At 38.7% G+C, this 13,445-nt stretch overlaps 1 protein-coding gene across 1 annotated transcript in view; it reads left to right on the top strand.

Moving 5' to 3' along the window:
• Positions 1-2,602: 2,602 nt before the first annotated feature.
• Positions 2,603-13,445, top strand: part of rac3a (Rac family small GTPase 3a) — an 11,149-nt gene continuing 306 nt past the window's right edge. The window contains exons 1-6 of the mRNA XM_058373713.1: positions 2,603-2,763; positions 8,265-8,336; positions 10,278-10,395; positions 11,479-11,541; positions 11,767-11,926; positions 12,537-13,445. The exon at positions 12,537-13,445 is cut by the window's right edge and continues 306 nt beyond it. Coding sequence (XP_058229696.1) covers positions 2,729-2,763; positions 8,265-8,336; positions 10,278-10,395; positions 11,479-11,541; positions 11,767-11,926; positions 12,537-12,667 — 579 coding nt within the window. The 5' untranslated portion in view covers positions 2,603-2,728 and the 3' untranslated portion in view covers positions 12,668-13,445. The remainder of the gene's footprint in view (positions 2,764-8,264; positions 8,337-10,277; positions 10,396-11,478; positions 11,542-11,766; positions 11,927-12,536) is intronic.

Raw genomic sequence — 13,445 nt, 5'->3', positions numbered from 1 at the left:
GTCTGTCTGTCTGTCTGTCTGTCTAATAACGAATCTCTGGGTTAAATCTCAACCTCTGAACATGAGAAAGAGTAACTAAATATAGATGAATGATGAATAAAGTGTACACACCATAACAATAATAATAATAATAATAATAATAATAATAATAATAATTTAAATCAGTATGTTTACAAATTTACGTCAATCACTTGTAGCAAAAACTTTCTCAAAAATTACTTATGTATATATATATATATATATGTATTAGTAATTTTTGAGAAAGATTTTGCTACAAGTAATTGATATATATATATATATATACATACACTATATTGCCAAAAGTATTCGCTCACCCATCCAAATAATCAGAATCAGGTGTTCCAATCACTTCCATGGCCACAGGTGTATAAAATCAAGCACCTAGGCATGCAGACTGTTTTTACAAACATTTGTGAAAGAATGGGTCGCTCTCAGGAGCTCAGTGAATTCCAGCGTGGAACTGTGATAGGATGCCACCTGTGCAACAAATCCAGTCGTGAAATTTCCTCGCTCCTAAATATTCCACAGTCAACTGTCAGCTGTATTATAAGAACGTGGAAGTGTTTGGGAACGACAGCAACTCAGCCACGAAGTGGTAGGCCACGTAAACTGACGGAGCGGGGTCAGCGGATGCTGAGGCGCATAGTGCGAAGAGGTCGCCAACTTTCTGCAGAGTCAATCGCTACAGACCTCCAAACTTCATGTGGCCTTCAGATTAGCTCAAGAACAGTGTGCAGAGAGCTTCATGGAATGGGTTTCCATGGCCGAGCAGCTGCATCCAAGCCATACATCACCAAGTGCAATGCAAAGCGTCGGATGCAGTGGTGTAAAGCACGCCGCCACTGGACTCTAGAGCAGTGGAGACGCGTTCTCTGGAGTGACGAATCGCGCTTCTCCATCTGGCAATCTGATGGACGAGTCTGGGTTTGGCGGTTGCCAGGAGAACGGTACTTGTCTGACTGCATTGTGCCAAGTGTAAAGTTTGGTGGAGGGGGGATTATGGTGTGGGGTTGTTTTTCAGGAGCTGGGCTTGGCCCCTTAGTTCCAGTGAAAGGAACTCTGAATGCTTCAGCATACCAAGACATTTTGGACAATTCCATGCTCCCAACTTTGTGGGAACAGTTTGGAGCTGGCCCCTTCCTCTTCCAACATGACTGTGCACCAGTGCACAAAGCAAGGTCCATAAAGACATGGATGACAGAGTCTGGTGTGGATGAACTTGACTGGCCTGCACAGAGTCCTGACCTCAACCCGATAGAACACCTTTGGGATGAATTAGAGCGGAGACTGAGAGCCAGGCCTTCTCGTCCAACATCAGTGTGTGACCTCACAAATGCGCTTCTGGAAGAATGGTCAAAAATTCCCATAAACACACTCCTAAACCTTGTGGACAGCCTTCCCAGAAGAGTTGAAGCTGTTATAGCTGCAAAGGGTGGACCGACAGCATATTGAACCCTATGGATTAGGAATGGGATGTCACTTAAGTTCATATGCGAGTCAAGACAGGTGAGCGAATACTTTTGGCAATATAGTGTATATATATATATATATATATATATATATATATATATATATCACATGACAAAATCTCTGGCACGTGTCCTCCGCTCGCCGATGTTTCTTCAGTTCCCCTTTCCCTGTTTGATGAAGAAAAACAGAAGAAAATCTTATCACTGTGATCCAGTCATGTGCTGTACGACGTCTTGCTGCATGTGTCGAGAGATATTGTGAAGAAAAATAAAGCTTATAAGAAGGTAAAAGAGATCGCTGTGATCTCTGATGAGTGTATGTCGCTAGTTCATTAGCTCCTTTTTTTTTTTGTTAATCTGTCAATGAAACTAATATGAATCCTGGTGTATAAATCACAGACCAGTTTTACAATATGCATTATTTAATTTGTTTATAAAGTACTTATAAAAAAAAGAAAGAAACAAGTTGTTCTGGATAAATAGTCATGAGCGACAGGGAAAAAAACAAAAGCATAAAAATAGCCGTGTTTCTTTTTATTATATTTCCAGTTCTCTTGGCAGAACAGACAGACGCTTCACACAATTCTTTCACGTTTCCTTCTCTAGTTTTTGTAAAAAAAATTGCAAACATAGATTTGAAAGACTTTGTCATTTTTGTGCAAAAGATGGAATCGCTTGAGAGTCTGATGTGCTTAGCTTAGCTTTCCAAATCAATTGCTATTTCTAATAATAATTTGTAAACAAAAACAACAATCATAATAATCGTAATAATAAAAATAATAGATTGAAACTAGGAGGGTTTTTTTTTTTGCAAAGTTTTTTATTGGAAACATACATGAGTCACATAATGATTAACATTACAGAATCCCATTTTGATTTTTGCATGAAAAAGGAAAATAATTACAACAACAATAAAAACAATAATAATAATAATAATAATAATAATAATAATAATAATAATAATAATAACTAGGAGTTTTTTTTACACGGATGTTGTTTAAAAACAACGTTTCAAAAGTGTCGGTTCACGCTAAAAAAAATAGAAAAAAGAATCGTTTGCAAGGAACCGATTCCTTCGTGAATCGTCTCCCACAGAGGGGGAGGAGGAGTCGGAATCAATCTGGCAACCACGTTCCATGTTACACTACACAGGCTCCTCTCGACATCTCTTCACCACCATCTCACATCCCCGCTGGAACATCACACTTGGGTGCATTTAAACCGTCTTCGCTTCCCAAATGCAAGCCATCAAGTGCGTCGTGGTCGGCGATGGGTGAGGATGATGATTTATTGTGATTTTATTTTTATTGTGATTCTCCGGTGCAGTGTTGAAGAGATGCAGCTGTTGCAGGAGAAGGGGCTGGGGCTTGGAGGGATCATTCGGTGTGCACAGAGGATGTGATTTAAACACGCTTATCCGCCCAGATGTGCACGAGAAACAGGAGAAATCGGGTATTTATGTTGTTTGTGCGAAAAACAAAAACGGGATCGCGAGCAATTTTATTATGGTTATTATTTAAAACGTCCATGCCAGTACTCAGGGCGGGCGAAGGCGAGGGGAGGAGGAGGAGGGGGGGTGAGCAGGCGGGAGTGGTGGGGGGGGTATGTGGGGTTGCGCGTGCAGACGCAGGGGGCGCTTATTTTGTACTGCACACGATTATTTACACCCTTATTCATCCTAACAGTTGTTATAACAGTTTAAAATAAATGGGATGATACGTTTTGTATTTATTTTGTTGCGCGCGCGCTTTGCGCTGTTTATATATATTTCGAAGGAATCCTGACGCTAGCGGTTTTGCGCCCCCCCTCCACTACCCAGTTGACACAGCGCGTGCGCGACGGCTTCGCGCATGCGCCGTGCGGCGCCGAGCTTGAAGCCCCCTCTTATTCAATGATGTCATACTTTTACACACCTTACTCATTATACCGCGTTCACAGGATTTCATTCAATTCTGTTGAAGCCTAATATGTAGAGGGAGGAGGGGAAAAAACCTTAAATAACAAGCAAAAGAATATTTAAAGAGTAATTATTTGTGTGTGTATGTGTGTGTGTGTGTATGTGTGTGTGTGTGTGTGTGTGAAGATTTCACTTACATGACAGATTCCATCCATCCATCCATCTTCTATACCCCCTTTATTCCTAATTAGGGTCACAGGGATCTGCTGGAGCCTACCCCAGCACACATTGGGCGAAAGGCAGGGGTACACCCTGGACAGGTCACCAGTCCATCACAGGGCCACACATATAGACAGACAATCACACACACTCACACTCACTCCTATGGGCAATTAAGAATTACCAATCCACCTAATGTACATGTTTTTGGACTGTGGGAGGAAACCGGAGTAAACCTACGCAGGCACGGGGAGAACATGCAAACTCCACACAGAAATGCCCCTGCCTGTTCGAACCCAGGATATATGACCGATTCATACCTGATAATTATTTATCATTATAAGTAGTAGCAATAATAATAATAATAATAATAATAATAATAATAATAATAAATAATATAAGCTCTGTTATTTGTTTTATATTTAATAATCTATAATTAAATCATTTTGTCTGTCTTTCATTATTTTAATGTCAGGGCTAAACTAAAAAAAATAAAAAAAAGTATGTTCAATTCATTTTTTTTAATTGCTGAATTCTAACAATATTCAGTCATTATAGCTTTTTTTTTTTACACTGCACTTTACATCCTGAGTGTCCAGGATGTTCCTAATGAGGCAGAAGGGGATTGTGGGTAAACTGTTAAATTTATAACATATGAAACTTTTCAAAAACTAAATTGATGATTAGCATCAAGCAAATTTGTCCATGTCCATCACTAACTTCGGGCCGAAATAATGTTGAATAAATTGTAAGTTTGTACTGATTCGGTGAGTATATCGGTAGGAGAATGTTGGACATGGAGCTGCCAGGCTGGAGGCAAAGAGGAAGGCCAAAGAGGGAGGTATATGGATGTAATAAATGAGGATATGTAGCTAGTGTTGAGGATGCAGAAGATAGGGATAGGTGGAGAGAGATGATTCACTGTGGAGACCCCTGAAGGGAAAAGCCAGAAGAAGAAGTACTGATTTGGTGTGGAAACGTTTCCTCAGATTTTTCCTCAGCTTTCTGTCTCAGTTTTGAAACTTGTCCCTTGTACTTGCTGAGAACAAGAGCTCAAGAGGGTGTAGAGAGTGAGGTTCTGGCAACCCGATCAGCCATGACGGCTTTACTTCATTTCATTTCCACTGTAACATGCGGTCTCTTATCGCTCGTCCTCACTCGTCCTCTTCTTCTCTCCCTGTCCTTCGTCCTTCTTTATCTTTACCAGAAAAGAAAAAAAAACAAACCCCTGCGGTCATGCTTCCTGTGTCTCTCATCAGTTCACATACTTTTTAGCAGCTCCGAAAATGTTTAGAGATAAAAAATAAAGGCTGAAATTCGTGTTCGATTCAACTTGATTTAATCTCCACCGCCAAATGAATCGCCCTTTCTGATTCTGGATGATATTTTGAGTGGATTTTTTAATGTAAAATGTTGATTTTGTCGTTCAGAATGTTCCGGATACTTCTGTAGAAAATGTAGGAAGGGTTTATTTACATATCCTGCCATTTCAGTGAAGGTAAAGATCTATAGAGATGGATATAAACCGTCCAGTTTATTCAACATTTTCCCTCAGATTATTTTAATAACCATGTTCCATAAACTTCTATATAATCTCCTCAGCCTGATGTTTAGCCTTTTCTCTAGAGAAGCTGCTGAGTGGTTGAGAAACCAACATCTACTCCATCACGTCCTTTCACAGGAAAACCTCATTCGCTCGACATAACACTGGCCAGTTTTTCTCTCTGACCCACAGCAAGTGTGAGAGATTATCTCGTTTGCTTAACCCTAGCTGATTAAAAGAAAACCTCCGTAATAAATTGTACACTTTTTGTTTCTTGAACGTTTATTTTTCCCCTTTCTCTCGCCGCTCTGTTTGTTTTAATTGGACGGCACTTTGGATAAAAACCGTCAGATGGATGACCAGAGGTAATTGTAAATGTGGGCAGGATGATTGATATGGGAATGTCCAGTGAATGTGGAGGAAAAAAGAAAACCTTAAACCGAATGGAAGTCTAGCCTTTTTAAATAAATTAAAGATAGATAGATAGATAGATAGATAGATAGATAGATAGATAGATAGATAGATAGATAGATAGATAGATAGATAGATAGATAGATATTAATTGCAAATGTTGACAGGATGATTAATAGGGGTTATGTTCCAGTGAATTTTTGGTGAAAATGTGGAGGAAAAAAGAAAACCTCAAACGGAATGGAAGTCTAGAATTTATTTATTTATTTTTTAAATAAAGGGGAAAAAACGAAAGTTTTTTGGTTTGTTTGATTCAAAACTTAAAAATAACTGTTAAAATATATATATATGTATATATATAGGATGGGAAAAAATTGTATTGGTCTTTTGATAAAAATAACTGTTAAAAATAAAAAAATATAGAATGGGGGAAAAATTGTATTGGTCTTTTGAAAATAATGTGAAGGAAAAAAAACTTAAAATGAATGGAAGTCTAGACTTCCGGGAAGAAAGGGAAAAAAGAAAATAAAAATAGGCGGAAAAATTTACTGGTCTACTGATAGAAATAATTGTTAAAATATAAAAATAAAGAAATAAAAAATAGATGTAATTGTAAATGTTGACATTATGATTGATATGGGTTATGGTCCAGTGAATTTTTTGTGAAAATGAAAAAAGAAAAGAAAAAACTCAAACCGAATGGAAGCCTTGACTTTAAAAAAAAAATAAATAAAAAGAAGACAAAAAAACAAAAAGAAAAAAGTTTGGTTGAAGTATAAACTTAACAAAAATAATAAAAGTAAGTATTAAATAAATTAGTATAAAAATAAGTATTAAAAAATAATTAAAATAATAATAAAAAATAGATTTAATTGTAAATGTTGACAGGATGATTGATAGGGTCCAGGGTTAGGGTCCAGTAAATTTTTGGTAAAAATGAGGAGGAAAAAAAAAAAGTTTTTCTGTTTGGTTGAAGTAAAAATTGTATTGGTCTACGGATAAAAATAAGTGTAATTTAAAATTTCTATAGGGACATTTTATAAGAAGAAGCTTTTATTTTTGTCCTATATAAAAATAAATAAAAATATGAAAAAAAACACAGCTGTGCACTTTCATCGACTTTTCCTCCTTTTACAGTATTACTGTGTTTATGTAATTACTTATATTACTTATTTATATATTACTTCATGTTTTCATTTAAAAAAATGCTGAAACCTTGCAGCCTTGAAGATTCTGAAGCTTGTTGCCAGAAAAGGGAATAAAACCAGGAGACTTTTTAGATTTATCGCCAGTATGAGAAGGATAAAATAAACTTTCCACAGAAATTTCTAGAAATGAAATAAAAATGAAGAAGCTGCTGAGAGAATCCCGATGATGATGTCACGTCATAATTCTTATCCATTTATAGTTACATTTGTTGCCCCCCCTCCTCTCTCTCTCTTGCTCTCTCTCTCTCTCTCTCTCTCTCCCTCTCTGTCTCCCTCCCTCTCTCTCTCTCTCTCTTGTCCTCTCCCTCTCTCTCTCTCTCTTTCTCCTTCTCCTCCCTCTCTCCCTCCCTCCCTCCCTCTCTCTCTCTCTCTCTCTCTCATTACACAGAATATTATAGTTAGGATTTATTTCTGTGATATTCCACAAACAGCAGTGCAACACCTTCACTTCACGCTAATGTTTGAGGAAACGTGAGTTAGCGCTCTGCCTCCCATATGGGTAGGGGCCACATGACAGGCAAGAGGCAGCTACTTTTAAAAAAAGGCAGTAGCTCCTAAATCGGGAGAAAAAATGAGGGGCAGAAGTTGTAGAAAGGTTTGCATGAACGGAGGCAGATCCTAATAAACTGGCAACTTGGAGTGTAGCGACATCACAGCTTCAGGGGGAAAAAAGGCTTTATTTCACACAGAGCGAGAAGCTGTGACTGCTGTGTGTGTGTGTGTGTGTGTGTGTGTGTGAGAGTGTTATTTTCTTCACACACACAGATCTCACTGTCTGGATTTTCAATTCAGGGCTGAAGTAAATGGACTGAATGGAGATGTGTGTGTGTGTGTGTGTGTGTGAGAAAAGAGCCTGTGGAGCAAAACCCAAGCAGAAAGACAGACTTAATTAGGGATAATTATCATCTCGGAGACAGAACGCTGTCATTTATAGCTCCATGTAATGAAGATCTCTTAATGAATAGCTTGTTAAGCTAAGATAAATTAACGAAGATTTTATTTTTAAATCACGGTTTAAAAATAAAAATAACACAGGAAGCATTAATATATATCGATGTCTAACAGCATGGTATTGTTGTTTTTGTTTGTTTTTTTACCTCACGTCAGTGCAGTCGCTAAGTCGTTCACCGCTGATAGACTGCTAGCTCTGGTCTCAAGCTTTCTGCTGGTTGCCATGGTTACCGGTGCCAAGCTGCCAGGGTAATGGCTGTCTGCTCTTTGTGTGGATCTTCGAGTCTTATACACCAGGTTCCTGACACGCTGCTACGGGACGATACGATGTTTTATTTCTCGGAAACGATTGCATTTGATCAAGTTGTACTTTTTATCTGTTTAGAGTTACGTCCTGTTACAGAGAGCTGGCTGAGACTGGAGACTCCTTCCATGCTCGTCATCATGTTATGATGGAGTCATGCAGTTATATTCATGAGGATTGTAGTGTATCTGAAGTGTATGATGACATCAAAACTGTGTGTGTGTGTGTGTGTGTGTTTCAGTGCCGTGGGTAAGACATGCCTGCTCATCAGCTACACCACCAACGCCTTCCCGGGAGAGTACATCCCCACAGTGTGAGCTATTCCTCATTCCTCTGTGTGTGTGTGTGTGTGTATGAGAATATGAGTATATATATATATATGTGTGTGTGTGTGTGTGTATGTGTATATGTATGTCCATGTGAGTATATGTGTGTACATCTGTGTATGTATATATGTGTGTGTGTTTGTGTGTGTATATGCATGTCCATGTGAGTATATGTGTGTACATCTGTGTATGTATATGTGTGTGTGTGTGTATATGTACGTTCATGTGAGTATGTGTGTACATCTGTGTATGTATATGTGTGTGTGTGTGTATATGTACGTTCATGTGAGTATGTGTGTACATCTGTGTATGTATATGTGTGTGTGTTTGTGTGTGTATATGCATGTCCATGTGAGTATATGTGTGTACATCTGTGTATGTATATGTGTGTGTGTGTGTATATGTACGTTCATGTGAGTATGTGTGTACATCTGTGTATGTATATGTGTGTGTGTGTGTGTGTATATGTACGTTCATGTGAGTATATGTGTGTACATCTGTGTATGTATATGTGTGTGTGTATATGTACGTTCATGTGAGTATGTGTGTACATGTGTGTATGTATATATGTGTGTGTGTTTGTGTGTGTATATGCATGTCCATGTGAGTATATGTGTGTACATCTGTGTATGTATATGTGTGTGTGTATATGTACGTTCATGTGAGTATATGTGTGTACATGTGTGTATGTATATGTATATGTGTATGTGTATGTGTGTACGTGTATATGTATAAGTATGTGTGTGTGTATGTACATCTATGTGAGTATATGTGTGTACATGTGTGTATGTATATGTATATGTGTATGTGTATGTGTGTACGTGTATATGTATAAGTATGTGTGTGTGTATGTACATCTATGTGAGTATATGTGTTTGTACATGTGTGTTTGTGTGTACATGTATATGTATAAGTGTGTGTGTGTGTTTGTGTGTATATGTGTGTGTGTGTGTTTGTGTACGTCTATGTGAGTATATGTGTGTACATGTGTGTATGTATATGTGTGTGTTTGTGTGTACATGTGTGTATGTATATGTGTGTGTGTGTGTACGTCTATGTGAGTATATGTGTGTACATGTGTGTATGTATATATGTGTGTGTGTTTGTGTGTGTATATGTACGTTCATGTGAGTATATGTGTGTACATGTGTGTATGTATATGTATATGTGTATGTGTATGTGTATTTGTGTGTACGTGTATATGTATAAGTGTGTGTGTGTACATGTGTGTTTGTGTGTGTGTGTGTATGTGTTTGTGTACGTCTATGTGAGTATATGTGTGTACATGTGTGTATGTATATGTGTGTGTTTGTGTGTACATGTGTGTATGTATATGTGTGTGTGTGTGTATATGTACGTTCATGTGAGTATATGTGTGTACATGTGTGTATGTATATGTGTGTGTGTGTGTGTGTATATGTACGTTCATGTGAGTATATGTGTGTACATGTGTGTATGTATATGTGTATGTGTATGTGTATATGTGTGTACGTGTATATGTATAAGTATGTGTGTGTGTGTATGTACATCTATGTGAGTATATGTGTTTGTACATGTGTGTTTGTGTGTACATGTATATGTATAAGTGTGTGTGTGTACATGTGTGTTTGTGTGTATATGTGTGTGTGTGTTTGTGTACGTCTATGTGAGTATATGTGTGTACATGTGTGTATGTATATGTGTGTGTTTGTGTGTACATGTGTGTATGTATATGTGTGTGTGTGTGTGTGTACGTCTATGTGAGTATATGTGTGTACATGTGTGTATGTATATATGTGTGTGTGTGTGTGTATGTGAGTCCATGTGAGTATATGTGTGTACATGTGTGTATGTATATGTGTATGTGCAAGCATGTGTATATATGTGTGTGCTGGTATGGATGTGTGTGTGTAAATGTGTGTATCATCCATGTACTTGCTCCCTCTCAGGTTTGATAATTACTCTGCCAATGTGATGGTCGATGGGAAACCAGTGAATCTGGGTTTATGGGACACGGCGGGGCAGGAGGACTACGACCGTCTCCGACCGCTCTCCTACCCTCAGACGGTAAAACCTCATCCATCCTCCCATCTCTGCCTCTGCTCTGGGGTTCACATGGTCTTATAGTCCTTCAGCTTCATGTCTAACTTACTAGCAAGCACTAACTTCCCTTCTACTGCCATGTTTGGATTTTAACCCTTATCATAACATATAAGTTTTTAGTGATCTTTACCTCCATATTAATAACAAACCAAAGTGTAGAAGTAGCAGAGAAACGTCAGAGTCTGAGAATTCAGTGATGGCATTTGGTAGACACCCTTATCCAGAGGAAACTATACATTTTTATTTCATTTTTTTTATACAACTGAGCGAGTGCAGGTTAAGGGCCTTGCTCAGGGGCCCAGCAGTGGCAGCTTGGTGGAGCTGGGATTCAAACCTTCTGAGCAATAGTCCAACACCTTAACCACCAATGCCGAGTTCACAGTGCAGGACTTTTCAGTTGCCGACTAATTTCTGAATGAACTAGACTGAGTCTTCAGGATCTTATTATTGAGGAGCTGAATCACTAAAGCGCCGCCGCATCATTGTCTTTGGATAGAGATAAAGCGGCGATTGAATCCCACTGCACCGATATCAGACTGCATTGTGGGTAATTTAGAGAACTAAAAACATCACTGAACAAGTCGAGGTAGAATTTGTGATATTTATTTATATTTTTTTAGAATATTTATTACAAAAAATAGTCAGTGTTATATAATTATACAGAATAATATATGAAGATGTTATTTTAAGGAAGCCGCATCTTTTCCATGGTGTGTTGAATTGAGGAGAAGGGAGAATTTTTTTGCACAGTTCTTGTGCTGCCTGTGCTGCAGAGATGAAGAGTGTGTTGTTCAGAAAGCAGCACAAGGACAGCTGTCTCCTAAAGCTCGCTTATTTCAGGAAGGAGAAGACAATCTCTTAATTCTGTTCACCAGACCAGAGCGAATTTGAATAAACCACTGGTGAAAGATTTTTTTGTTCATGATTTGTGTACAAATATTGTCTCAACTCGAAGCCCGAATCCCTCCCTACCCTTGTGTGTGTGTGTGTCCAAAAAAGAAAAAAAAGTGTGTGAGGAATGAAGGCGTCTTGTGTTTTTTTTTATAGGACGTGTTTTTGATCTGTTTCTCACTGGTGAGCCCGGCTTCCTTCGAAAACGTCAGAGCAAAGGTTAGTGTTTCATTTTCATTCATTTAATACTACTATTTATTTACACAGGAAAAGCTATAACATAACAGACTTTCGAGACCTAACTATAATATTTGTATCTGATATTTGGATGCTTTGTCTGGATGTCTTGAGGATAAACTAAAGACAATAAAGAAAGAAATGAACTAAACTGATGAAACTATAACAGTTATGACTCTGTGTGTGTGTGTTTGTGTGTGTGTGTAGTGGTATCCCGAAGTGCGTCACCACTGTCCCAACACACCCATCATTCTGGTGGGAACTAAACTGGATCTGCGGGACGATAAGGACACCATCGAGCGCCTGAGGGACAAAAAGCTGTCCCCCATCACCTATCCTCAGGGTCTCGCCATGGCCAGGGAGATCGGTACGAGGTTTTTTTGTTGTATAACCCGCTTCATGATGGCTGAGGAGGCCATCAGGTTTCATGCAGCACACTGGACGTGTAGGATAAACAGAGAGGATAAACAGAGAGCTCGCTGATTGTGTTTATATACAGAACTGTACATTAGCTGAATGATGAATAAACCATTCAGTCGTCTAGTGAAAGCTCGTCTAGTTTAGTCGTCTAGCGAGAGCACAAAAAAAAGCCTCTTTGCCTTCCATCTGAAAGTTAGGATTCCCAATCTTGTGTGTGTTTTTTTACACGTAATCCTATTTTCCAATCACAGCCATGCTTCCATAGACAAAGTGCTGGTGAAGAAACTTGTCCTGTACATGTGATCAGATTTACATCAATATCTCATTGCCAATTATTCCAAAGTAGCTGTATATCTGACTGCTACTAGTCAGATATACTGCTCCTACGCTAGACTAGTTAGCTAGTTAGTCAACGATAGCTAGGACTGGGACAGGAGGAAAGCGCAAAAAATCCAGTGCATGTGTTTGACTGTTTATAGCTGCTATGACATAACCATTAAACAAAATGCTGATGTGACGTTTATTAACAAATAAAATCATGGATTCTGCGTTCACAGGAGCAGTGAAGTACCTGGAGTGTTCGGCTCTTACTCAGAGAGGGCTGAAGACGGTGTTCGACGAGGCCATCCGCGCCGTCCTCTGCCCTCCGCCCGTCAAGAAGAGAGGGAAGAAGTGTACAGTGTTTTAAAAGCAGAACACACACCCGCACACACACACACACACACACTCGCTCACACAGAGTGCGGAGTGTTTCACTTGAACACACAGTCATCATACTGAGTTCCTACCGGCCGATTTGGATAGAGACGGAGTAAAAAACGTGACAGGTGAAACATCACACACTGGAGTTTTAGATACAGCGCAGCGGGATTTAAATAGCGAAAGGCACAAGACGGTTATCGTGCCAAATTCTCATCCCTCTCATCCCTATTTCTGAACTCGATTGCCTTAATTGGTGCTTAATTTCTGGTCATGAGCAGGTCCTTGATACACACACATCCACACCTTGCATGCGCTAATATTTGGTTTTGTGATGTAGATCATGATATTTAACAAAACAAGATTCGGACAGATTCAAAATTTCACGGCTGAGTGTCGCGTACGTGTCCGTAGGACGAGGAAAAAAAACAGACGATTCATAGAAACGTAACGAAAAGTAAGACAATTGTGTTAATAAAGAATTAATACAAACCCAAACCAATGGGCGGAGCTTAAGCTGTATACAAAGATCCGACATCACAATCAAATAAAATTGAACTAAACAAGGCTAGCTTACGAACTTTTGAACTCTACAGGCTTTTAAATACACGGAAAAATATCTAGCGTGAAAAAGATTTGGTTAGCTTTAAAGGTTTTAAGCTAGCTACGTCTTTAGCATTGTTTACATAGCATAAAATCTTGAATCGTGTCTTTATATCACTACGTGAAAGAAAGACAATTGCAATGTCTTTTGCTAAAGTTCGGTT

This window comes from Hemibagrus wyckioides, linkage group LG02, assembly GCF_019097595.1.
Source record: "Hemibagrus wyckioides isolate EC202008001 linkage group LG02, SWU_Hwy_1.0, whole genome shotgun sequence".
Taxonomy (NCBI): domain Eukaryota; kingdom Metazoa; phylum Chordata; class Actinopteri; order Siluriformes; family Bagridae; genus Hemibagrus; species Hemibagrus wyckioides.
This window is presented reverse-complemented; position numbering and strand designations above follow the sequence as displayed.